Below are 22,390 nucleotides of genomic sequence, written 5' to 3'. Positions count from 1 at the left end.
ATTTTCCTATTATTGTGACAATTAATTACCTATTATTGAACAATTTAAATATAGATCCTTAAATACACACCAAATACACATCAGTTATTTTTTAATTTATTCATTTAAATATACTAAATACAATTTTAAATAAATAGTAGGTGGTATCGGTTGTTACTTATTAGTTATTACCAGCATTATTAATTATAATCAGCTCATAATACAATTACATTTTGCTAAATACTATATTCATAAATTGCTTTTTAAATTGTATTTTCCATAAAAAAATTTACAAAGTTGTTTCTTATTGATATAGCAGTACGTGTAGCACGATTATTAGATCTGCCACCTCTATTTAGTTCCATCATCTGGTTTCCATATGGCGTAATATCAATGTCGTTTGAATTATTATGTTGTGTTGAAGTTATATTTTCTTTTTTTAAATCGATAATTATACTATGTAAAATACAAATTGCCTTGACTATGTGGTCTGCGTTTTCCACTTTGGTTTCAATTGATTTCAAAAGAATTCTAAATTTTGATGAAATAATACCAAATGCACACTCAACTGTCATTCTAGCTCTACTAAGTCTGTAATTACAGTATGCTTTTGCGTTATCTTGAGCCTGTTTGCGTGGAAATGGTCTCATCAAATAATTTCGAAGGGGAAAAGCTTCATCCCCAATGAAAACAAATGGTGCTAAGACATTTGAATTTGGCAATTTGCTTTCTTTTGGTAGTTTCAGAGAACCATTCTCAATATGTTGATAAAATGTTGAATTGGACAGAACACCACCATCACTGTCCTTGCCATACGCTCCAACATCTATCATTACAAATTTGTAGTTCGCATCAACAACTGCCATTAGAACAATCGAAACAAACTGTTTATAATTGTAGTACATGCTTCATGGGTTTGCAACTTTCATTAGGGTCAAAAATCCAATAACGCAACTGGGAAATTTTCTAAAGCAGAGATTGATTGAAAACACTGCTAAGCGTTTTGAAAGCATTGAAAAGCAATGCTTAACACCGCATTTTTCTAGAACCACATTGTTGGACCCAAGGTGCAAAAAAGTTGCATTTAGGGTGAAACAGAACGCTAATGAAACAGTCATGTTTGATTGCTGAAACAGCTGCTTTAATTAGAAATATATCAAACACTGGTAAATAATAAATTTAAATTATTTGTAATAAAATCCATAAGATAAAATTAGATAGAATTATCTAACTCACATTATTTTAGTTACATATTATGAAAAAATAAATAGCTTATAAAATGAAAATATATACCAAATGTGTTTCATCATTAATAACTTTCAATAAAAATATTATAAGTCTAAAATGTGATTAAATCTTTTTATAGAAAAATTGCAATTTAAAAATAGACACTCATATAAAATAATCATATTATACTTATTTACAGTACAAACTGAACAACACGAAGTGGATCAAACTGAAGAAGTCGATAATGTGTGGAATTTTTTGCAATTAAGAGTGACTAATGTTCAGTCACAAACAACAACAACAAGTAGTGCTCATCCTTAATGAGGCAGTACATAAGTATGCCTCATCAAGGTTTGAAGAGCAATGTGGCTATGTTTTGGAATGAACACAAGGTCGTATTAGCGCCACTGAGTGACATTGCGCTTAAGTATTCAATTGTTCCAGCAACCTCAGTGCCAGCAGAACGCATTTTTTCCAAAGTAGGGCAAATTCTAAGCGCTCGGCGCAATAGATTATTGCCTAAAAATGTAGACTAGTTAATTTTTTTAAACAAAAACATGACGTAGGTTTTATCTTTAATTTGTTAAAATTTGTTAACTAAAGGAAGTGATTAGGTATTTAAAAAGGTATAAAAAGAATATAATTTATAATTAAAATTAAAAGAAATATATAATTTTGTTATAGTTTAAAGTTGAAATATATTTATTTTTCTATTTCGCAGAAACAATATTCAACTGGTTTGAAGATTCAACACATTTTACCTCTGGAAGGTCATATAAGGTTAGATCCTTGGTTATAATATTTATGTATAAAAATGTCTGGAACAAGATTTTAAGTATTTATCCAGGCCCATACATTTGCAGTTTTTAACTATTTTATACATATTTATAGCTAAGATAAGGTAAGTATAAAATATGGGGTGGACAATAACAGCCTGCTTGCTGCACCCATTGCATACAAGTATTTCAACATGTACCAACTAAACCTAGTCCTGGTCTCTGAACGGATATTTTTAATTGCTGTAGCATATTGGAACCCTTTGAAATTTTGATTGCATGTCAATAAGAATTTTAAAAAATAAGATAAAGTTTAAAAAAAATAAATATTTAGTTTCTTTTCTTTAATTAAAGCTCTAGCCAACTGATTTGGATTAAATGTGTACTTTTTAGTGATGTAAAAACGATAAAGTTAAAATGTTATATTTTTTAGCATATAAACATTCCAATTACTATACAGTACACAGCAAGCGACAGTGCAGTATTTACACTATTCAATCCTAACTCCTAAGATTTTCCCAATCACTTAGTTACCTAAAATATTATATATAACTACCCTCATTGTAATTCTCTTCTCATAAGTCATAATACGATTCTATACATATTGTATTAGGCGTAACTAGGTGATACTTTGTGGGCTCAGCCCCCCCCCCACCCCCAAGAAAAAATATGTTACCTTGGTAGACGTGGGGCTATAGACAATAATAGCCCCCCCCCCCCTAAGATGTAATGCTATATGCGCTTCTAATACAATACAATAATCGTAAACTATCGATGAATATTAATATCTATTCACTTGAAAAATCACTCGGTAGTTTTTCGATGGTCCATCGATAGTCCAAACTAGTCAGTTGTGCCCATCACTCTTATTATACACCGAAGAAGGTTATATTTTATTTTCATTCTATTTTATACAAAAGAATAATTTTTCATTTGCATATTATACTAATGTATCAAATATTACATTTTTTTTTCTAATTAAGCTTACCAATAAACAAGTAAATAAATTACCTCATTACAACAAGCTATCTTTCTTCTACTGAAATAGGTTCTTGAAAATTTGTTGTTTGAAGATCAAATTGAGGTGTAATTATTTCTAAAATATAATCAAACGTTTTTGATGTCATTCTTGTATATGCTCGAAACAAACCATTGTCACTTCGTAATTGAGGGTACAAATGGTAGAATTCACCAAACGTAAGTCGATCATTGTAAATAAATGTGTTTGCCATTGATCTTTTATTTTTTTTATACTTTTTGTACAATAAGTATTTAAGTACAGTACTTTCACTTTGTACTACTTTTTGTTGTATACTTAAATTCATAGTAGTTATCAATGCAAATATTAATTGTAAAATTATATTAAATGATAGTTTTTAAAACTATCCACGCTTATTTTACTCAAGTATGTATCGCCGTGCACTGTGATGTCGGACTACTCGGACTCACATTTGCCACGAGTGCGGCGTTCGAAAAACGTCCGATGCGTGCGATGCGAATTCGTTCGCATCGGACGCACTCGCCGCACTCGCCGGATTCACGTAGGACACGGCGTAAGACTTCAGCATTATAAAGATGTGATATCATGAATAAATTAATTGATTCTATCTCAATCATTTATTTACTTTGCTAGAATTTTTTTTCTTTATAAATTAATAATGAAGACATTTGTCATTGAAATGTGTTAAATAGTCCAGTTATGAACAGACATGTTTCATTTGTCGAAATAAATAAATTCTAGCAAAGTAAATAAATGATTGAATATAATTGCTCCCGGGGTGTAACTCCCAAAATATAAATGCAATCTATGTAGCAAGATATATAAAACACCAAACGGAGGAGTGGGTAATTTAAGGGTGCATTATGCTACTCATACTCGAATTAATGATGTTAGCGGAAAAAGAAAAAGACAAAAGCTGCGGCCCCACTAGGAGCGATTTGCGTTTTTGCGTTTCGAGCGTTTCTGCGATTTTACACGCGCGATGTCCACTAGCGATTTTGATGGGGACACTTTAGCGATTTTACATGCGTTTCTACATTTCTATCTGGCTCGTGTTCGTTTTATTTTTTATTTGCTCATTCGATCGTCGACCAAGATGACGTCCCGAAAAATGTTGCTGGCTGAAAGTGCTGCTTTAATTGATGTTAAAGTAAATTTAGTTAAGGACCGTTTATGGGTCCATGAAATAAATAAACATAGGCTTTCTGAAGGAGAATTTCATACGCTATTTAGTAAATTAAAAAATCATCCAATCAAGTTTTTTGAGTACTGTCGCATGAGTGAACCGACTTTTTATATTATTTTGGAAGCTATAAGAAGCGAAATCGAAAAACAAGACACTAACTTCCGAAAAGCAATACCTGTAGGAGAAAGGTTATTTCTTACATTGAGGTAAGTTGCTTAAATAAATATAATTAAATGAATAGTATTATACTGAGTGTGGAGTGTCTCACATAAATTTGAAAACTTTTGTTCAATTCATTGTTTTTCACTAAAAAAAAAAAATGAATAAATACTATAATAAAGTCTAAATAATTTGTTTTTTTGACTAGAACTCTAATTTATTGTTATTTTTAAAATGTATAATGTTAAATCGCAGTATTATAGTACTTATTTCTTTATTTAAAAAAATAATTATAAGTTAATTTGGCTTAAAATATATTTCCAAAATATATTTTAAACACCTATTAACCCATGGTATACCTATAGTAAATGAGTACCTAAATTTTACTCTAAAGTCGTATTCATATCTGGCTAATTGCTACATCATACTTACTTATTTAATTAGTATCAAAATAAAATTAACAATATAAGCGTTCAAAGAACATATTTATTGACATAATATAATTAAAAAAAAATTTTAAATTGGTTTCCTCACCATAAGAATATTACTAAGTACTATAACTGGTTATTTTTGATTTGAGTCGTATACATTATCACCTTCTTGATATTTCTCTCATTGTGAGTTTTCGTACTGCTTCATCTAGTTCTGGAGGATGCCATGGTTGCCAATGAGTGTTTTCTTCAGCGGAAATTGATGATTGCGTTGATGCTTCAGGTGTAGTAAATGTATGAGTAGAAACTGTAGGTTCAACTGCCGTAATTGCGTTGTATAAAACTTCTTGCAATTTAATTTTTGTTCTTATTTTTTGTGCTCTTGGTAGAGATTTTAAATCCGGTAGTAGGCTTTTTAAGAACATTAAGTCTTCATCGCATTTATCTTCATTTTCCAATAATTTAATTTTTTTTGCCTCTAAGTCTAACAATTCTTGTCTAAAATTTTTCATCGCTGCTTTACGGGTTTTTTGCGTATTGTTATTGATTGGATTTGTTATGATGTTATTATCTGGTCGAATACTTGCACCAACACCTGAAACTGTTTCTCCACCACTATTTTCATCGACGTCAAATTGAGAAAAATTGTCAGTGGCATCAATTGATTCTACTTCGACAGAATCATTTTCGTAAGTCGTACTCAGTGCTGGATTAAATGTTAAATTTGTAGCTCTAGGGCGAGTTTGCATCGTGTCTTTCAAATAGCTTAAACATGTGAATAGTGTCAAGAGGAAGACGTAACGTCATCAGCACCGTCACCCGAACGTCCGGGAGGATTCTTCTTAAGTTCTACTCGATAATAATCCCTCATATTTTTTAATAAATCAACTGAAATGTATTCATATAAATAGCATAAATTCCAGAATATCATATTTTATTGTAAGAATTATTTCTACTAATATACTACAATAAAATTACTAGATATTACATATTACCTAAATTGTACCTTAGTAAATTTCAGTCAGTATAAATATTTTTTGAACATAAGTTGCAATCGGTTATGTTCTATTAAACTAAATTATTTAATAAGATTTCGACCAACTATGAACTAATTTTTATTTTAAATAATTATGTATAAAATTATTATATGACTATATATAAATTATGTATACAGCAGTATACGGCAATATGCGAAAATAGCTATTGTACAGTCTACAGGATGATTCTTTTATCAAACAACACTTATATGGTGTTTGTGTGTAAATACCACCTACATACACCTATAACACACAAACACCACCCAAAACCACCCAACTTTGGGAGGCTATATCTTGTAAACGAATTGACGAAAAATGAAAATTTAAACGTGAAAATTCATTGAAAAAATAGCCTTTTTAAATTAACAAATTTTAAGTATAGGTTGTCATTTGAAAATCAAAAGTTGATAATGGTTAACCTGATAAATATAAGGGTGAAAATATTTAAAAAATATATAGTTCTGGAACAAGATGGTTCCAAAATTTTGAAAAAAAAAATTTGAAAAAATTCAATAGTTTTTGAAATAATGAGTGTTGTTTGATAAAAGAATCACCCTGTATAAGTATAGGACCGATCAAATCATATCGTTTGTCTGGTGTCACCACAGAATAGATTAAATTGAATAGATATTTAATTTTCTTTTATATATTTTGTTGGACTTATTAGTAGATAACTACTATTTTAATTAACTTACTTTCAACATTTAAATCTTTTGAGATATTGGACCAACATCTTTGGATAATAGTCCTATTTCCGTGGCCTTTGTGTTTCGGATTCCAGATAGGTTCCTGGAGAAACACAGCGGATGCAATTTGTTCTGCTAGAACCGTCACTGATGACATCTTGATCGCGATTAATATTTAAATGATAGTGTATGGTTGTGTTGACTTGGGAACAAGCGTTGATAAAAATAACCAAGATAATTTTGAAGAAGCTACAAGTGCCTTAGTATTTCTTGCAGTATGCTTAAATGGTCACTGGAAAGTTCCTTTAGGATATTTCTTGATCCATAGTCTTTCTGGTTCTGAAAGAGGAAATTTGTTTAAAAAAAAATGTTTAGAGTTATTTAATGACACAGGGGCAAAATGTCACTCTATAACTTTAGATGGAGCATCTTGTAATATGACAATGTGTACCTCATTAGGTGCTAATTTTGATTATTACTCTCCAAATTTTAAACCCTGGATAAAAAATCCAGGTATTCCCAAATGTTCTGAGATTGACCAACCGATATATATATATATTTTGGGATGCTGCACATATGATCAAGCTAGTAAGGAATACTTTAGGTGACAAAAAAATCATTGTTGATCAAGAAAATAAAAAAATTAAATGGAGCCATATAGTAGATTTATTAGAAATCTAAAAAAGTAAAGGCCTACATTCTGCTAATAAATTTTAAAAAAACCCGTCCAATACCATGAAAATAAAATGAATGTTCACCTTGCAGCTCAAACATTAAGCTCAAGTTTGAAATTCTGTGAACACCTTAATTTACTAAAGGAAACCAATCCAACAGCTATATTTTGTAAAGTTTTCAATGATGCATTTGATATCACAAATTGCCGTAATAAATTAGCAAAAGGAAATTATTACCTCCAATTAACAATAAGACATTGCCTCACATAAAACAATTTTTGGATAAATAAAAATCATATGTGGAAAATCTTCGTTATGAAGGAAGTACAAGTCAGCCTGAAGGTGAACTTTTATTAAAAAGTCAACGAAAAACAGGATTTTTAGGATTGATTTATGCATCACTAATTTGATACATTTGTTTGAGGTGGTTAAGCGTTATGAGATGATTTACATACGTGGGTGTAAACTAAGCCAAGACCATTTGGAAGTTTTTTTTTAGTGCAATGCGAAGTCGCGGAGGATACAACAATAATCCAAATTCAGTTCAATTTAAAACAGCATACAAACGTCTTCTAGTAAGACATGAAATAAAATCATCAGAATATGGAAATTGTTCAGTACTCGATACCTGTAGTATTTTTTTTTGTAGGCACTGCAATGAGAAAGGACGCAGATGCAATTTGTGATGTAAATACAGACACCAATGAAAATGTAGCCTTATATTTTGATGAAGTTGATCATGATTATTATAAGCACCTACCAGTACTGGAAGAATATGTGGTTGATATTGTTAAATACACTTCTGGTTTTATTGTTTCTAAAATTAAAAAAAAAAGGAAAATCTTTGCAAAATATGTGACTTACATTTATCACAAGAAATAGATTTAGATACATCATTATTATTAAAAATAAAATCAAAGGGTAAATTAATAAATTCATCGTTAGATGTAAATAAAATATGTTTAACTGCCGAATGCATATTGAGACTTAATACAAGCATTTTATTATCAGATAAAAATATAAAGCATAAATTAAGTGTACAATCATTAAATGAACTTAGTACAGACTCTTCAATATTTAACACACAAACAATGATGGATCATATTCTTACTCAAGACATTTTTGACAACCATAGGATAAAATTAATTAAACTTATACTTGAATATTATATAGAATTAAGGATGCACCACTATGTAAAATTACACACTCAACAAATTACAGGGAAAAACATAAGGAGAAATTATACAAAACTAATATTATTTAACCCTTTCAGACCCCATGTCCTCTTTAAGAGACATGGCAAAATATTATTTATTACAATTACTATGACGATGCATTTTAGTCAATTGTATAATGAGTTTGTAGGAAAAATACCATAGAATCCGAAAATAATTTCATAAATGACGTGTTATACGTATTTCTATAAATATTCACATTATTATCTGGTATTATTCTGTCGTAACCGATTCTATGTAATCGGTATATATAAATATTACTAGATTAATAACCGATAATGATAATGACTTGTTTTATTTTTTTTTCTATTTATAACAACCGTTGAATTGTTTTGGTACAATCCCCACTTTGTTCCGTTTATTAAAACCCGGTCTATCGTATGCTTTTAACGTGTCTCTTAAAATGGACATTGGGTCACAACGTTCGTATTTCATAATCGTCACTTGACACTTCGTTATCTTGTCGTACTACCGTACGCCCGTATAACAATATTATTGTTATTACGCCTCGTATTTAGTATTATTAGTATTTTATTATTTATTTTATTCAAAATGGCTAGAGGGTTACGTGAACATGAAATTTTTGATTTATTGGGTGATGGTAATATATCAGAATTAGAGTTTTCGGACGAAGAAATGGAAGATCATTTCGATAAAGAAGAACTGCAACAATTATTAAATGATTTTGAACAATGGGATGACCAAGACGAGCTGAATGAAACAGAAAGTGAGATAATTTCTAACCAGACTAGTATTAATTTTAATGTAACTGAAAAAAAAAAATATAAAATGGGATAGAGTTCCTTTTTGTCCACCTGAATTAAAATTGAAAGATTTAGAAGAAAGAAATTATCCACCAGAAATGCCTTCTATAACTGATTATTTTTATGAATATTTGAATGATGATATATTTGAAAAAATTGTGTACTATACAAATTTATATGCCATACAAAATTCGCAAACTAGATATAAACCCACCAATTGTAATGAAATAAAAAAGTTCATTGGGATTCATTTGATAATGGGTTGTCTAAAGTATCCGCGTGTTCGTTTATATTGGGAGAATGCTACTGCTGTGAATATTATTATTGAAAATATGTCCAGAGATCGATTTTTCACATTACGTAGAAATTTTCATTTAATCGATAATACAGAAATTCCAAAAAATAATATAGATAAATTTATAAAAGTTCGTCCTTTATACGACGCAATTAATAAAAAATGTAATAGTTTGCCGGTTGAAAGAAGGTTAAGTGTCGATGAACAAATGGTTCCCTATAAAGGACATTTGCAAATGAAGCAATATGTAAAAGGTAAACCCTGCCCGTGGGGTATAAAAGCATTTTTGTTATGTGGTGAAAGTGGTATGGTTTACAATATACTGCTTTATCAAGGGGCTACCACTGAAATAGATACAAGTACACAAAAACAATTTGGTCTAGGCGCTAGTGTAGTATTACATTTAACAAAACACCTTGAAAAAAATAGGCATTTCCTTTTTTTTGATAATTTTTTTTCAACGTTTAATTTATTTGAACAGTTGCAAGCCAACCAAATATACTCTGTTGGTACTATTCGTACTAATAGATTTGCAAATCCACCCTTATTAACCGATAAACAATTAGCCAAAATGGGGAGAGGTACAGCCTTTGAAATTTCAACTGATATGGAGAATTGCAATTTATGTATGGTGAAATGGTATGATACAAGGTCTGTTACCTTAGTTTCCAATTATATAGGGTCCGGGCAGTTGGACACTGTAAGACGTTGGGATAAAAAATTAAAAATGTACGTCAATATTGAAAGGCCGGAAATAATAACAGCATACAACACATCAATGGGTGGTGTCGATAAAGTAGACCAACTCATCAGTTATTATCGAACATTTATACGTTCAAAAAAATGGACTCTACGAATGATTGTACATGCTTTCGATCTAATAGTTGTTAACTGTTGGATACAATATAAAAAAGACGCTGACTATTATAACATAAATAAAAATAAAATAAAAGATCTGCTACATTTCCGAATGGCACTTGCGGAAAATCTCATAAAAGTAGGCCAAAATGTACCAATAAAACGTAGGGGAAGACCTCGTGCAGATACAGGAGATAATAATGAAGTTTTAACGATACCCAAAGTACGAAAAGTCGATTCTAGTCAGCCAACAGATGATGTGCGAAAGGATAAATTTGATCATTTTCCCGAGTTTGATACAAAAGGCCACACTTCAAGATGCAAAAACCCTGGATGTAAAAGAAAAACGCACATATTTTGCATAAAATGTAATATCCACTTATATCTTGATGGTACAAGTAATTGTTTTTATAATTTTCATCAGTAAAATGTTAACGAAAGTTTTTTTTATTATTTTTATATATGGGTAATATATAGAATATTATTATTTTTTTTTATCACAGGTAATACACACAAAGATTTGTTTTTATTTTGTTTTTAATTAAAGTTGTTTTTATAAGTATAAATGTATTTATTTTTATTATATTATATTACGCATTATACTTATTAATAATTGTTTAGATTTTAATATTTTTTGTTACCATAGTGAACCAATGTCACTTATAGAGGACATACTCCTAAGTCCGTCAACAATTAAATTTTTTTTTTTTTTTTAACATTTTATTTTTATTAGAGTCCATAGTAAAAGGAATATGCAAAAAAAAATTTTTTATTGTGGTAGAAGTTAAGTTGGGTCTGAAAGGGTTAAAAATCAATAGCTGATAATAATGTATCTAATTTTTAAAATATATTTATAATATAATTCATAAAAATATTATTTTTATTATTTTATAGTATGAATATGTGGTTTTACTTTTACATTTATTATTATTAATTAGGTATTCATTTATTTTAACTAATTTAAAAAGATTGTCAATTTATTTTAAATACTTTTTAATAGTTTAACTATTATACTACTAATTATTAATTAATAATAAACATTTTAATTAATTAATTAAATTGAATTTATTGAATTGGTAATAAGTTGATATCTATATAATGTAATATGACATATAATAGATTATTGTCTTTTGATAAGAAATACGAATAAATGGTTTGAGCTAAATATGCGACTAGTAGCTAGCGGCGCATGCGCAATAGAGGTCATATTATTGGCAACTCGTCGCGAACATGTACATCATCGCCAATGAATCTAGGACAAAATATCCACGGACAAAATATCCAAATGTATCCGTTTTTATGTAAATTAGTAGATTACACTTTACTTACTAATGAAATTAGCTCAAATTACTAATTACTAATAGTAATTACTAATATTACTAAAATTACATTAATAGTAATAATATCACAAATTATACTGCACATTCATTTGACAAACCCCTGAGTTGAGTTATTAATTGTTGTTGATATATTTATATAGTATATATTAACTACAATATATATAATATTAACAAAGCTCGCCAAGCTCAGCTCATGGATCCGACGCGCCTACGTCCTACGATAAAGGTAAAAATGTAATAATATAATTCAACCTGGAAATTTCACGAGATGCCATTGTATAATATTATGTAGGTATCTTATCGTTTAAATTATTTAAAAAGTGTCATGCCGGAAGAACCTACAGATTTGGTCGGGTATTTTGAACGCACATAATTATGTAGGGTCGTATAAAAGAGTTGAGAACGGGCAATCGGAGACACGTATAAAATTGCGAAAAACATCTCCTCATTTTCCACCATCTGTTTGGAATGTAAGAGACGCGACATTAAACAACGGAGATCGGACTAACAATGTATGTGAGGGATGGAATTATCGGTTTTCAAACTTAGTAAGTACTTATTTATTATTTCAATTTATTTATTCAATTAAAATATTCAATATAATTTGTTTAATATTAATTAAGGTGAATCACAAACATCCAACAATTTGGACATTGATTACTAAGATGCGGCATGAAAATGCAGCAGACGAAACCAAAGTCGCACAGCGTCAACTGGGTACTATTGGACCACCATTGAAAAAAAAAAAGAAAATATATGTTAATAAATCTTTGCGAAGAGTACAATGATGGAAGTAGGGACATTCCAAATTTTTTAAATGCTATTGCTAATTATATTAGAAATTAAAATAAAATGTTCCATTTTTAAAAACGTTTTTCTAAATTTTTAGAAAATAGTGTAGGTATTATTTTATTGTGTGTTCATAAAAACAAATTATTTTACATTTTACATTTTTACATTTTACTATTAGTGATGCAGTGTAGATATATAGGTTTAACTAATTTTACGAGCTAATTTTTTTTAAAAATTTTAAATTCTTAGCGGAGCGATGAATGTATTGATTTTATAATGATGTATGAGTTTTTTTTTCTAAATTTTTAGAAAATAGTGTAGGTAGTCATTTTTTTAGCAAATTATTTAATATTTTATTATGTGTATACTGTATTCACAAAAACAAATTGTTTTACATTTTATTTTATATTATTTGACTATTTGACTAATGTGTGTGCAGTATATTTTGTGATATTATTACTACTAACCTAATTTATATATTATATAATATATTTATATTTCTATAATGTGTAATTTACTAATTTACGTAAAAACGGATACATTTGGATATTTTGACCGATTACCATCGCCAATATGTGTAATCTATAGGTCATGGCTCCATCCATTGTATATGATCTAAAGATGGGCGCAAATGGTTTGCACCGTATGAACTTAAAGCCTATGACACGCCTATGAAGTCTGACCACCAAATTTAGACTTCCCCATTATTTTGAGCATGCTTAACTACATAGGTAGGTTCGTTAAAACAAAACAATTTAAAAACACACGTAAACGGTTAACTAGATTTTTTCCTAATAAAGTTTTATAGTTTTATGTAAATTTTAAGTACATAAAATTATTATTATATTTATAGTGTCCATATGTGAGCACACCACTGGTCGTGGTAGTTGTATTCATAACATTTTATATGTGGATCAATGAGCATTATAATAATTTATATTATAGTAGTAGTATTATACTACTAGTATAATATCGGACTAGTTGTATCCGTAACATTTTATAATATTCGGAGTAGTACGTTCATTGTTCGGACGTACGGAGCATATTATGTTATTGTGGTATTATAATATCGGACTAGTTGTATACGTAACATTTTATACTCGGAGTAATAATAATATGTTCGGAGCAATATGTTATCGTGGTAGTACATTATCGTAGCAGTAGTAGCAACCCGTTGGCACCGACGTTACGCCGTTGTGGACCGTTCGTCTATTACGAAAATCTTGCGCGTAACCAATCAGTTATCAATGTTATCATCGCCCAAACAATATCATCTATTTTATTAGCTTATGTTTTTTATCATAAACCTTGCACCCCAGTTCGTTAGTAATTAATAATAATAACAACTCGGTGATAATAATAATAATAATAATAATATCGTTTATCGAGCACTTAGTTGCTGCTTTCTCTTGTCGCTACTGCTGAGTTCAAACAGTTCACGGTTCGTCGTTTGCTTTTCGCTCTGCGGGGACCTGGAGAATAACATCTAGTCGCGGTCCGCATCCGACATCCCGTCACCCACCGACTTACGCGCCGTTTGATCTCCATAACGGCCAGTCCTAGTACAACTACAATGTTGATGGTCGCTCACACAAACGCAGTAAGTGCGCCATGTAATCGTTTGGTACCATGAATGCATTCCAAACAATTTCAACGATCGGCTTATATACGTCCGTAGGTTACACACATCCACAACTGTCATCTAGGTGTCCCAGCTTGGTGACTGTTTGGTTTTTTGATGACCCTACTCGTATGTCATAGTTTATACTAGGATGACAATGTTATTCGGTTAATCTATACAAATTCTCTACAATTCATATAGAGTACTTCGATTCTTATATTATCTGTAACATTGGCCAGTATGAGAAATTTGATGAGTTTCATTCAAGTGATTGTGTTTATTCTGCCATTTGCATTATCTGCAAGTCCAAATTGGATGTAAGTCATTTTATTAGCTAGTCTCCATTGGAAAGTGATTGTAGTCATTATTGTGTTTGCTAAATATTGTGTTATGTAGTTTGAGTGTTTTTCATTTTTACTATTGTGGCGTTTAGCATTTTTTAAATTATTTATTTTTATAACTACCTATTGAATGCTTTTAATATTTTTGAATAAATTGATTATTTTCACTGAATTGTATTTTATGTTTGAATATTCTAGTACATTTTATTAAAACATGTGTAATTAATTAATACACAAACAGTTGTTTTAGCCTCTAAAGGTACAGTGAACTAGGTTTCCTTTCATAAGTAACTCGCAACAGCTTATATTATCATCATTAAATTTTTATTTGTAGTGTATTTTTTGTAAATTTATATATTTTTCAGGTAATGGCTTGTAGTTATACATAATGTGTATGTATAAAAATACCTCGAAATCGGTATCTACTTCCATATAAATACATACACAAATTAACCCTTAGAGTTAATAATTAGTCCCTTTTTGTAGAAATTATTTATTTATATTACTTTTATAAAATATCTTAACTATGTACTAATTTTTAAATTATAGGTATTTAGGTATAATAGGAATACCTCCGCCTCTTCAACAACAACAAGCATCACCAGGCTCAGAGATTGAGGATCCAGAAATAGTTCAAGCCAGAGCTGTTTGTAGTGCTTTACCTGGTTTAGCATTAAAACAAGTTGATGTGTGCATGAAACATCCAAATGCTATATACTCAGTTTCTGATGGAGCTAAAAAAGCCATTGAACAGTGTCAGCTTCAATTTCGCCATGAACGATGGAATTGTTCAGTTATGGAAAACGAACAAAGTGTATTTGGACCTACACTAGACAAAGGTTTGTAATTAATAATTTTATAATGTTTGATTAATTATTATAACTATAATAAAATTAGCATCAAACCCATACAATTAAAACTCATTTTGTGTATTGATTTGTTTTTTCCGGATAAATTAAATACTAACATATTAATCAAATCACTTTTCCTTTTATTTTTATTTTATATTAAATATCTTAAAATACAACTTTTTTTAACAATAATTATCAATAAATAATTGCCATATTAATATACTTTGTTACTAATATATTAAAATTGCAAGCAATTAAATATTATAAACTTTTAATGACTTTAATAATTATTAATCTAATACAATTAAAATTATATAATATAGGTAAAATTATCTTTAAGATTTTAAATGAAACAATGAATGTATTGATTTTACCCCTGATTTTACAATGTTGTTTTTTATTTTTTATTTTTGTGTGTGTGTCTAAAGATACTTTAATAATATTAATACACTGATCATAAACTTTATGGGAGATTTCTAGTTGAAAGTTGGATTTAGTTAATACATACTTTCAAAGTCAAAGAAAAACTTTCTAAATATTTTTTTTAAATAATCGAAAAATACAGCAATATTTGAACAATTGTTAAAATATTAATACCATTTAACATATTCTTTGGTAGCCTATATGCTTACACAGAAGCTTCAGAGTGAAAACAAAACCATCATCTAAATAGAGGAATAGATGTAACAATAATTCATTTAACATCATAGGTTAGCATTAATTTCTTATTACTTAGACAATGTCCCTATTTGTTTATTAATACTTCAACATACATTTTTATTGTAAATCAATAACTACTGTCAATAAGAATAAAATTAATATTAATAATGTCCCATTACTAAACACAGTAAACAGTTTATGAACTATACTGACTAAATAATTGAGGGGGCAATTCACGGTTTTTAATTTTGAAAGTGACTCACTATAAATGTATCAGTTTTTCTGTGGAGCTGAGCATCACAAGCTGATGTGAATAAAATTAGTGAGGTGTTGCACACAAATGTGCTTAATTTTATTCCACTATCACAACAACAGTAAATTACCATGATATCCACGACTATATTATAATGTTATATGCTTATGTAAACACAAATTTTACCACGCCTCACTCCGTAAGAGCACACCCATGGAATATCAGTTGTCTACAAAACAAATTGTCACATTAGATGATAGATATAATAATAAAAACAAATGTATTAACATTATAAGACTTATACAAAATGAATGTATTTTAAGACAGAAAATTTCATAATTAGTAATTATTATTATTTACTTGTGTAGGTAGTAAAGAGACTGCTTTCATATATGCCATCACCAGTGCAGGTGTAGTGTATTCAATTACAAATGCATGCAGTTCTGGTAAATTAACTGAATGCAGTTGTGACTCTATGCAACATGGCCAAACGACACCAGAAGGATGGAAATGGGGAGGTTGCAGGTAAATATTATTAGATTAATGTAATAATTTTATGGTTAAATAAATGTATGTACAGTGATCATTTTCTCAGGTAACATTAAAACATGTTACATTGTATTAGGACATCTTTAATTAGTATTGGTATAAAAATGTACATTTATAGAAATATTTTTAAATGTTTTAAATCTAGATGTATATTCTTCTATACCTAACTTTACAAATAACAATATCTATTATTCATACAATATTTTTTTTTAAGTTTTTTTACTGAACAACTATGACTCTTTAATAATTATTAAAGTCGGGTCCACACGATGATAGTTACTCTCGCAAGAGTCGCTATCGTGATAGTAGCTCTCAACTATCATGCATGTATGATAGTGTGAGAGCTGCTCTCACGATGGTTCGACAGTTACTATTGCTATGTTCACACGGCGATAGTATTCGATAGTACTATCACGATAGCAACTATCGCGAGAGTAACTATCATCGTGTGGACCCGGCTTAAATGCGAGCCACTTAAGATTTGACCTTGAATTTTGAAAACGTCAATTTCCAACATATTTCAGCAGGGAAATTTAATATTACCTGAAAATCTGATCACACTGTATAATGCTTATTATATATATATATTTAAATTTCAGTGATAATTTACGTTTTGGATTGCAATTCTCTCGAAAATTTGTTGATGGGTCTGAACCCAATCGCCCAGATAATTTTAAAACTACAAAACAAAAGAGAATCTGGTCTAATCGACTCAAAATGAACTTGCACAACAATGAAGTAGGCAGACAGGTAATACAGGCAGTTGATTTTTTTTTTTTTTAAATGATTCAGCATATAATATCCTTGGTAGCATTAAACAGAACTTATTTATAAAAATCACAATAGTTAATAATAACAAATTATTTTTATCTGTATTATAATAAGTAATGGGTGATATCAAGTTTTGAGGGTTAGGTTAAAAACTAGGCACTGATTAGTTAGTAAGATTTCATTACAAAATGTCCTTAGTGGTTGGTCTCTTTTTTATAAGTCAGAAAAACTACAATTTGTTTTGTACTATTAATCTACAATTAAAAGTTAATCAGTTATACAATTTTCAGATTGTTATGTCATTAATGAAAATGCATTGTCGTTGTCATGGTGTGTCAGGATCGTGTGAACTAAAAACCTGTTGGAAATTTATGCCATCATTCAATGAAATTGGGAATGAACTAAAACAGAAATATGGAAAGGCTATACTTGTATGTTTTATAATGTGATATTTAAAAAAAAAATAATTCTTATGTTTGTTGATAACTTCCATTATTTGTGATAGATAAATCATATAGTGAATGATTCACAAAAGAAAAACAGTACAATGCATAAGAAGAGAGAGCCTAGAGCTTTAAAGAGACTAAATAGACGAATGTTAATCGAATCAAAGGAATTGGTGCATATACAAAAGTCTCCAAACTATTGTAAGCAAGACTTTGAAAACGGAGTACTTGGTACAGAAGGGCGTAGATGCAATATTACATCAACTGGACCGGATTCTTGTAATAAACTGTGTTGTGGTCGTGGTTATATCACTAAGGTAATAAATATGACTAATAATTATGAATGTGGAATAAAAATGTGTTAATATTTTTCAGGTTGTAAAGGAAGAAGAACACTGCAATTGCAAATTTGTATGGTGCTGTTATGTTAAATGCGATAAATGCTACAAAAACATTGAACAAAAATCTTGTAAATAAATACATAGGATTTAACGTGTAATTGGGATTAAATTTTTTATGATTGCTTCAAAAGAAATCTTTAGTTTGTTCTTATGTATAAATTGCCAGATTGAATTCAATTAATAGAAACAATATATACAGTAAAATTTCCTTATAACAAAAGAACCTTCAGAAATCTCCTTTGAACAATTCAGTATCCCGTATATATTATAATCTCTTTTTAACGGAAAAATCATTTAGTACTGAGCGCTTTTGTTATATGGGTATTTTACTTTGTAGCAAATAATTTTCATATACATATCAAAAATAACAATAAAATCAAGCATATTCTACAACATTCAAATTATTTATATTATATTTATATGTTTCTGATCTCCTCAAAGAAACTATTCACACACGTCTTCCACAATTGATCAACTGTCGCTTGCACTCACATACTCTGTAGTATTCGAGATCATATTGTGTAGCGTTTAGGGCATTATATATTTATATTTAGTATTAAAATGTAACGATATATAAGAATGTCATATTATTCCTTAACATATTAAATTATTATTCAACTATAAGTTTGGTTTTATTTTATTTTATTTTATGACTCATTAATTTATATACTGAAAAACAAATTAAAAATGTATTCAACTACTAATTTATAATTTTATAACTGTATAAATATGAATTTAAGTATAAAACAAATTAAGAAAACGAGGATGTTGAATCATACATAAAACATTTCACGAGTAATTAAAGTATTCAAAGTCTGACGTTAACAGGGCTGCTACTAAGTCATTTTTATCACTTTATTGATAAGATGTCACTTTTTGCATTTTCATAAAAATAGTCACTTATCATCCCTATTTTGTGTAACATTAGGAGATATTTTTTGCTCCTATCTAGATATTCATATTACAAAACTGAATACAAAACAATCATAACAATTTTATTAAAATCTTACTAATTTCACCCATTTTACACCAATTGCATAATATGTACGTAGTACGTAATATTTTAGTGTAAAATCGGTGTCCAATCTTTTACTTTATAGGTCTATGAAATATCATATCATATATTGTTAACATGCCTAAATTTTGTTTGTATGTTGGTTACACTGGAAATAAGATTGTGTATGAACCATAGATGGTACAACAAAACTAATAATAGAATATTAAATTAATATGCTATATTACTATATGCTAGTAACATATTAATATAATAGTCTTATTCGTTATTATCTATTATCATTATTTTTGTAAATAAATGTTTTTTCACTTCTTTCTTTAAACTAAAAAGATAACCTCCAGTGAAGTGGGATAGTGTACTGTGAATAAAGTGTGGTTTTAGAAAACTGAAAGTATTGGTTACAAGATATCAGAATGGGCTAAGCAAGTTGACAAAACACAAATATTTTGTATTGCTCAAACAATATTCAATGTGACAAAAAAAAATATCAAGCTCTGTTTCAGCACTCCATAACTGACAAACACAAATTGTAAAAGTAAGTTGAATTTAAAACGGTTACACCTTAGTCTAGTGTCAAAATCATCAAGCTCTACAACGACAGAGTTTAATGAGTCAACAAATGTTATTCCTTCTGGTAATCCAGAACTTGGAGTATACTGCAAGCAAGATGATGCTTCTAAAGCTGAACTTATGTGGACCATGAAGAGTGTATTGTGCAATATGACAGGCAGTTCATGTGATGAACTAAATGAATTATTTAAAGCTATGTTTCCAAAAGCAGTTCCTAATAAATTTAGTCTAAGTCGCTCAAAGATGTCTTACCTAATTACAGATGCTTTAAGTCTTCATTTTAGACAGATTGTTTTAGATGGAATTCAAAACCATTCAACATATTATACGCGTATGTATGATGAAACCACCAACTCTGGAAGTAAGAAAGAGTTACAAGTCGATGTGCGTTATTGGTGTAACACAAAGAAAGAGATTGTTGTAAGCCATTTAGAAACTTTTTTTATTGCTTCTGCCACAGTGGTAAAGATTAAAGGATATTTGTTGTTGGCATTAGACAATGCAGACCTTCCCAAAGAAAAATTACTAATGTTAGGCTCAGATGAACCAAATGTTAATAAAAAAGGGTTTCAACTTGTAAATGAAGGAATAAAATCTATTAGAGGTCATGGACTAATTGATATTGGTTCATGCAATATCCATATAGTACACAGTGTTTTTCTTAAAAGTCTTGACAGTTATGGATCTGATGTATCAGAATTTGTTATACTTGTTTATTATTTTTTTATAGGGTGGCCCAAGCAATGGGAAGATTATTCAGTCATTCAAATTGAAAAAAGAATTCCAGGGCACCAATTTATAAAACACTGTTCTTTGTGGTGGCTCACAATAGGTGCAGCAGATGAAAGAATATTAGAACATTGGGAAGCATTAATGCATTACTTTAAAATATATGTACCCAAAACATAGAAATGAAATATGGAACATGGAACAATGATTCACTATTTATAAATGAAAATCTAAAACCAATAAGCTCAATTAAATTGCCTGATAATGTTTCAGAAATATTAGCAACATTTGATGAAAAAAATAAAATAATGTTTTTGAAGAATGCGCAGACTCGTTACAAAGCAGCTGGTTGTCACATTTTAGAAAAAAGTTCTTTCAATCATGCAACTAAAATAAAATATTTTTGTTGTTTACAACCAAATGAACTAAAGGTGAATAGAAGAGATACATAGTCAAAATTTCTGAATTTAAATTTGACTAGTTTATTAATTGATGAATGGAGATTGTTGAGATTAGAAAAAACAACTATGCCACTTAATAATCGAAATGATTACTACAGGAATAATATATTTGAGATAAAATATAATTTTGGTGACCAAAAATATCCTTTTATTACAAAAGTTATAAAGGCAGCATTAACATTATCTCATAGCAGTGCTGATATAGAACAGCAATTTTCTGTGTCTGGTAATGTTTAAACTGAAGATAAAAGAGCTATGTCCTGTCGCATGTTAAATGCTCGACTCAATATAAAACAAGGCATAAAAAATTTTCACAATCGACGTGATTTAGAGCATATTGACAAGAAGTTTTTAATTGCTGCACAGTTAGCTAAGCAAAAGTATATGACAATGCTAGATAGCCAAAAAAAAAAGAACTTGAAGACTCTAACAGGCAAAAATTAAAAAAGAAGAAAATAGATGGAAAAAAAATCTTGAAGAGATAAATAATTGTGAAAAAAATATCATTAAATTGTAAGACCAGCTTAAGTCTGCACAAAAACATCAGGATCATCATAAAAAAGCAGCTGATAATTGCTATATGATGCTAATATAAGATTAAAAAAAGCGATTGTAAAAAATTATGAAGTTGAAATGAAAATTGCTCAGAGTATGATCGAAACTGCTACTTAATTAAGGAATGAAGAATGTGAAAAAGAAACTGAGACAGTGTATTCAAAAAAAAAATTGAAAAAAGAAAGAATAATAAAATAACAAAATTGAACAAAAAATCCAAGATAGATTTATTAATAACTGACTAATTAATAATTGTTATTAATTTAATTTAAAAATTGTAACTTTATAATTATGTTTGTAAACAATATCATTTTTTTCTGTTAAAATATAAATAATGTTTCTTTTATTATTAATTGTAAGTCAAATAAATAACTAAGTTGTAAGGTCGAGGAAAACTGATTTAATTATATAATATTAATTAATGACAATATAATGATTCATTACAAGATGAGACTTAGGCACCTAGTTTTTTCTAAACAGAAACTTGTTTTATTCATACAAAGTAATAATATAGTGAAGTTGAACATATCATTCAATTTTAAATCTGGTTAGTATCCAATTAAAAGTGATAATATGATATTTCATGAAAAAATCAAGTAACTTTTATACCAAAAAATGTCACTTTTTTAAATTTTAGTAATGATAGCAGCCCTGCATTTATCTTTTCTCATGGCCCCATAAATATCATCATTGAAGAATTAATGAAAAGCTAAAAATCAAAAATCACA

The 22,390-nt window shown here is 29.0% G+C and overlaps 2 protein-coding genes and 2 pseudogenes across 5 annotated transcripts in view; 2 read left to right on the top strand and 2 right to left on the bottom strand.

Annotated features, from left to right (window-relative positions):
* The first annotated feature begins 882 nt into the window (after window positions 1–882).
* On the top strand, window positions 883–1,772 carry LOC149061099 (uncharacterized; annotated as a pseudogene).
* Window positions 1,773–4,793: 3,021 nt separating this feature from the next.
* LOC149061098 (uncharacterized) lies at window positions 4,794–6,656 on the bottom strand (annotated as a pseudogene). The gene is made up of 2 exons (XR_016189938.1): window positions 6,491–6,656; window positions 4,794–5,646 (listed from the first exon to the last, which is right to left on the bottom strand). The product of XR_016189938.1 is annotated as an uncharacterized LOC149061098 (transcript).
* A 99-nt stretch (window positions 6,657–6,755) lies between these two features.
* The window catches only part of EDTP (Egg-derived tyrosine phosphatase), a 30,364-nt gene continuing 14,729 nt past the window's right edge, over window positions 6,756–22,390 (bottom strand). Inside the window, exons 11-12 of one of the 3 annotated variants that reach the window (XR_016189936.1) lie at window positions 22,285–22,371; window positions 14,879–15,225 (exon numbers count right to left, since the gene is read on the bottom strand). Coding sequence is in view for 1 of the 3 variants with exons in the window: in XM_089218063.1 (XP_089074189.1) it covers window positions 6,771–6,820 (50 nt within the window). In the remaining 2 variants the exon portion in view is untranslated. Of the gene's footprint in view, window positions 6,821–14,878; window positions 15,226–16,175; window positions 16,395–22,284; window positions 22,372–22,390 lie in introns of those variants that run through there. The other 2 variants (XR_016189937.1, XM_089218063.1) reach the window with 2 other exon arrangements.
* LOC107169001 (protein Wnt-16-like) lies at window positions 14,163–18,956 on the top strand. Its single transcript, XM_015518579.2, has 8 exons — window positions 14,163–14,189; window positions 14,262–14,377; window positions 14,951–15,240; window positions 16,534–16,690; window positions 17,314–17,464; window positions 17,776–17,916; window positions 17,991–18,248; window positions 18,307–18,956. The coding sequence occupies exons 1-8, from the start codon at window positions 14,178–14,180 to the stop codon at window positions 18,406–18,408; spliced, it is 1,227 nt and encodes a 408-aa protein (XP_015374065.2). The 5' UTR covers window positions 14,163–14,177; the 3' UTR covers window positions 18,409–18,956.

This window comes from Diuraphis noxia, unplaced genomic scaffold, assembly GCF_037042655.1.
Source record: "Diuraphis noxia isolate RWA-SAM2 unplaced genomic scaffold, SU_Dnox_SAM2 contig0001, whole genome shotgun sequence".
Taxonomy (NCBI): domain Eukaryota; kingdom Metazoa; phylum Arthropoda; class Insecta; order Hemiptera; family Aphididae; genus Diuraphis; species Diuraphis noxia.
The sequence above is the reverse complement of the archived record's forward strand: the minus strand, read 5'-3'. Positions and strand labels throughout refer to the sequence as shown.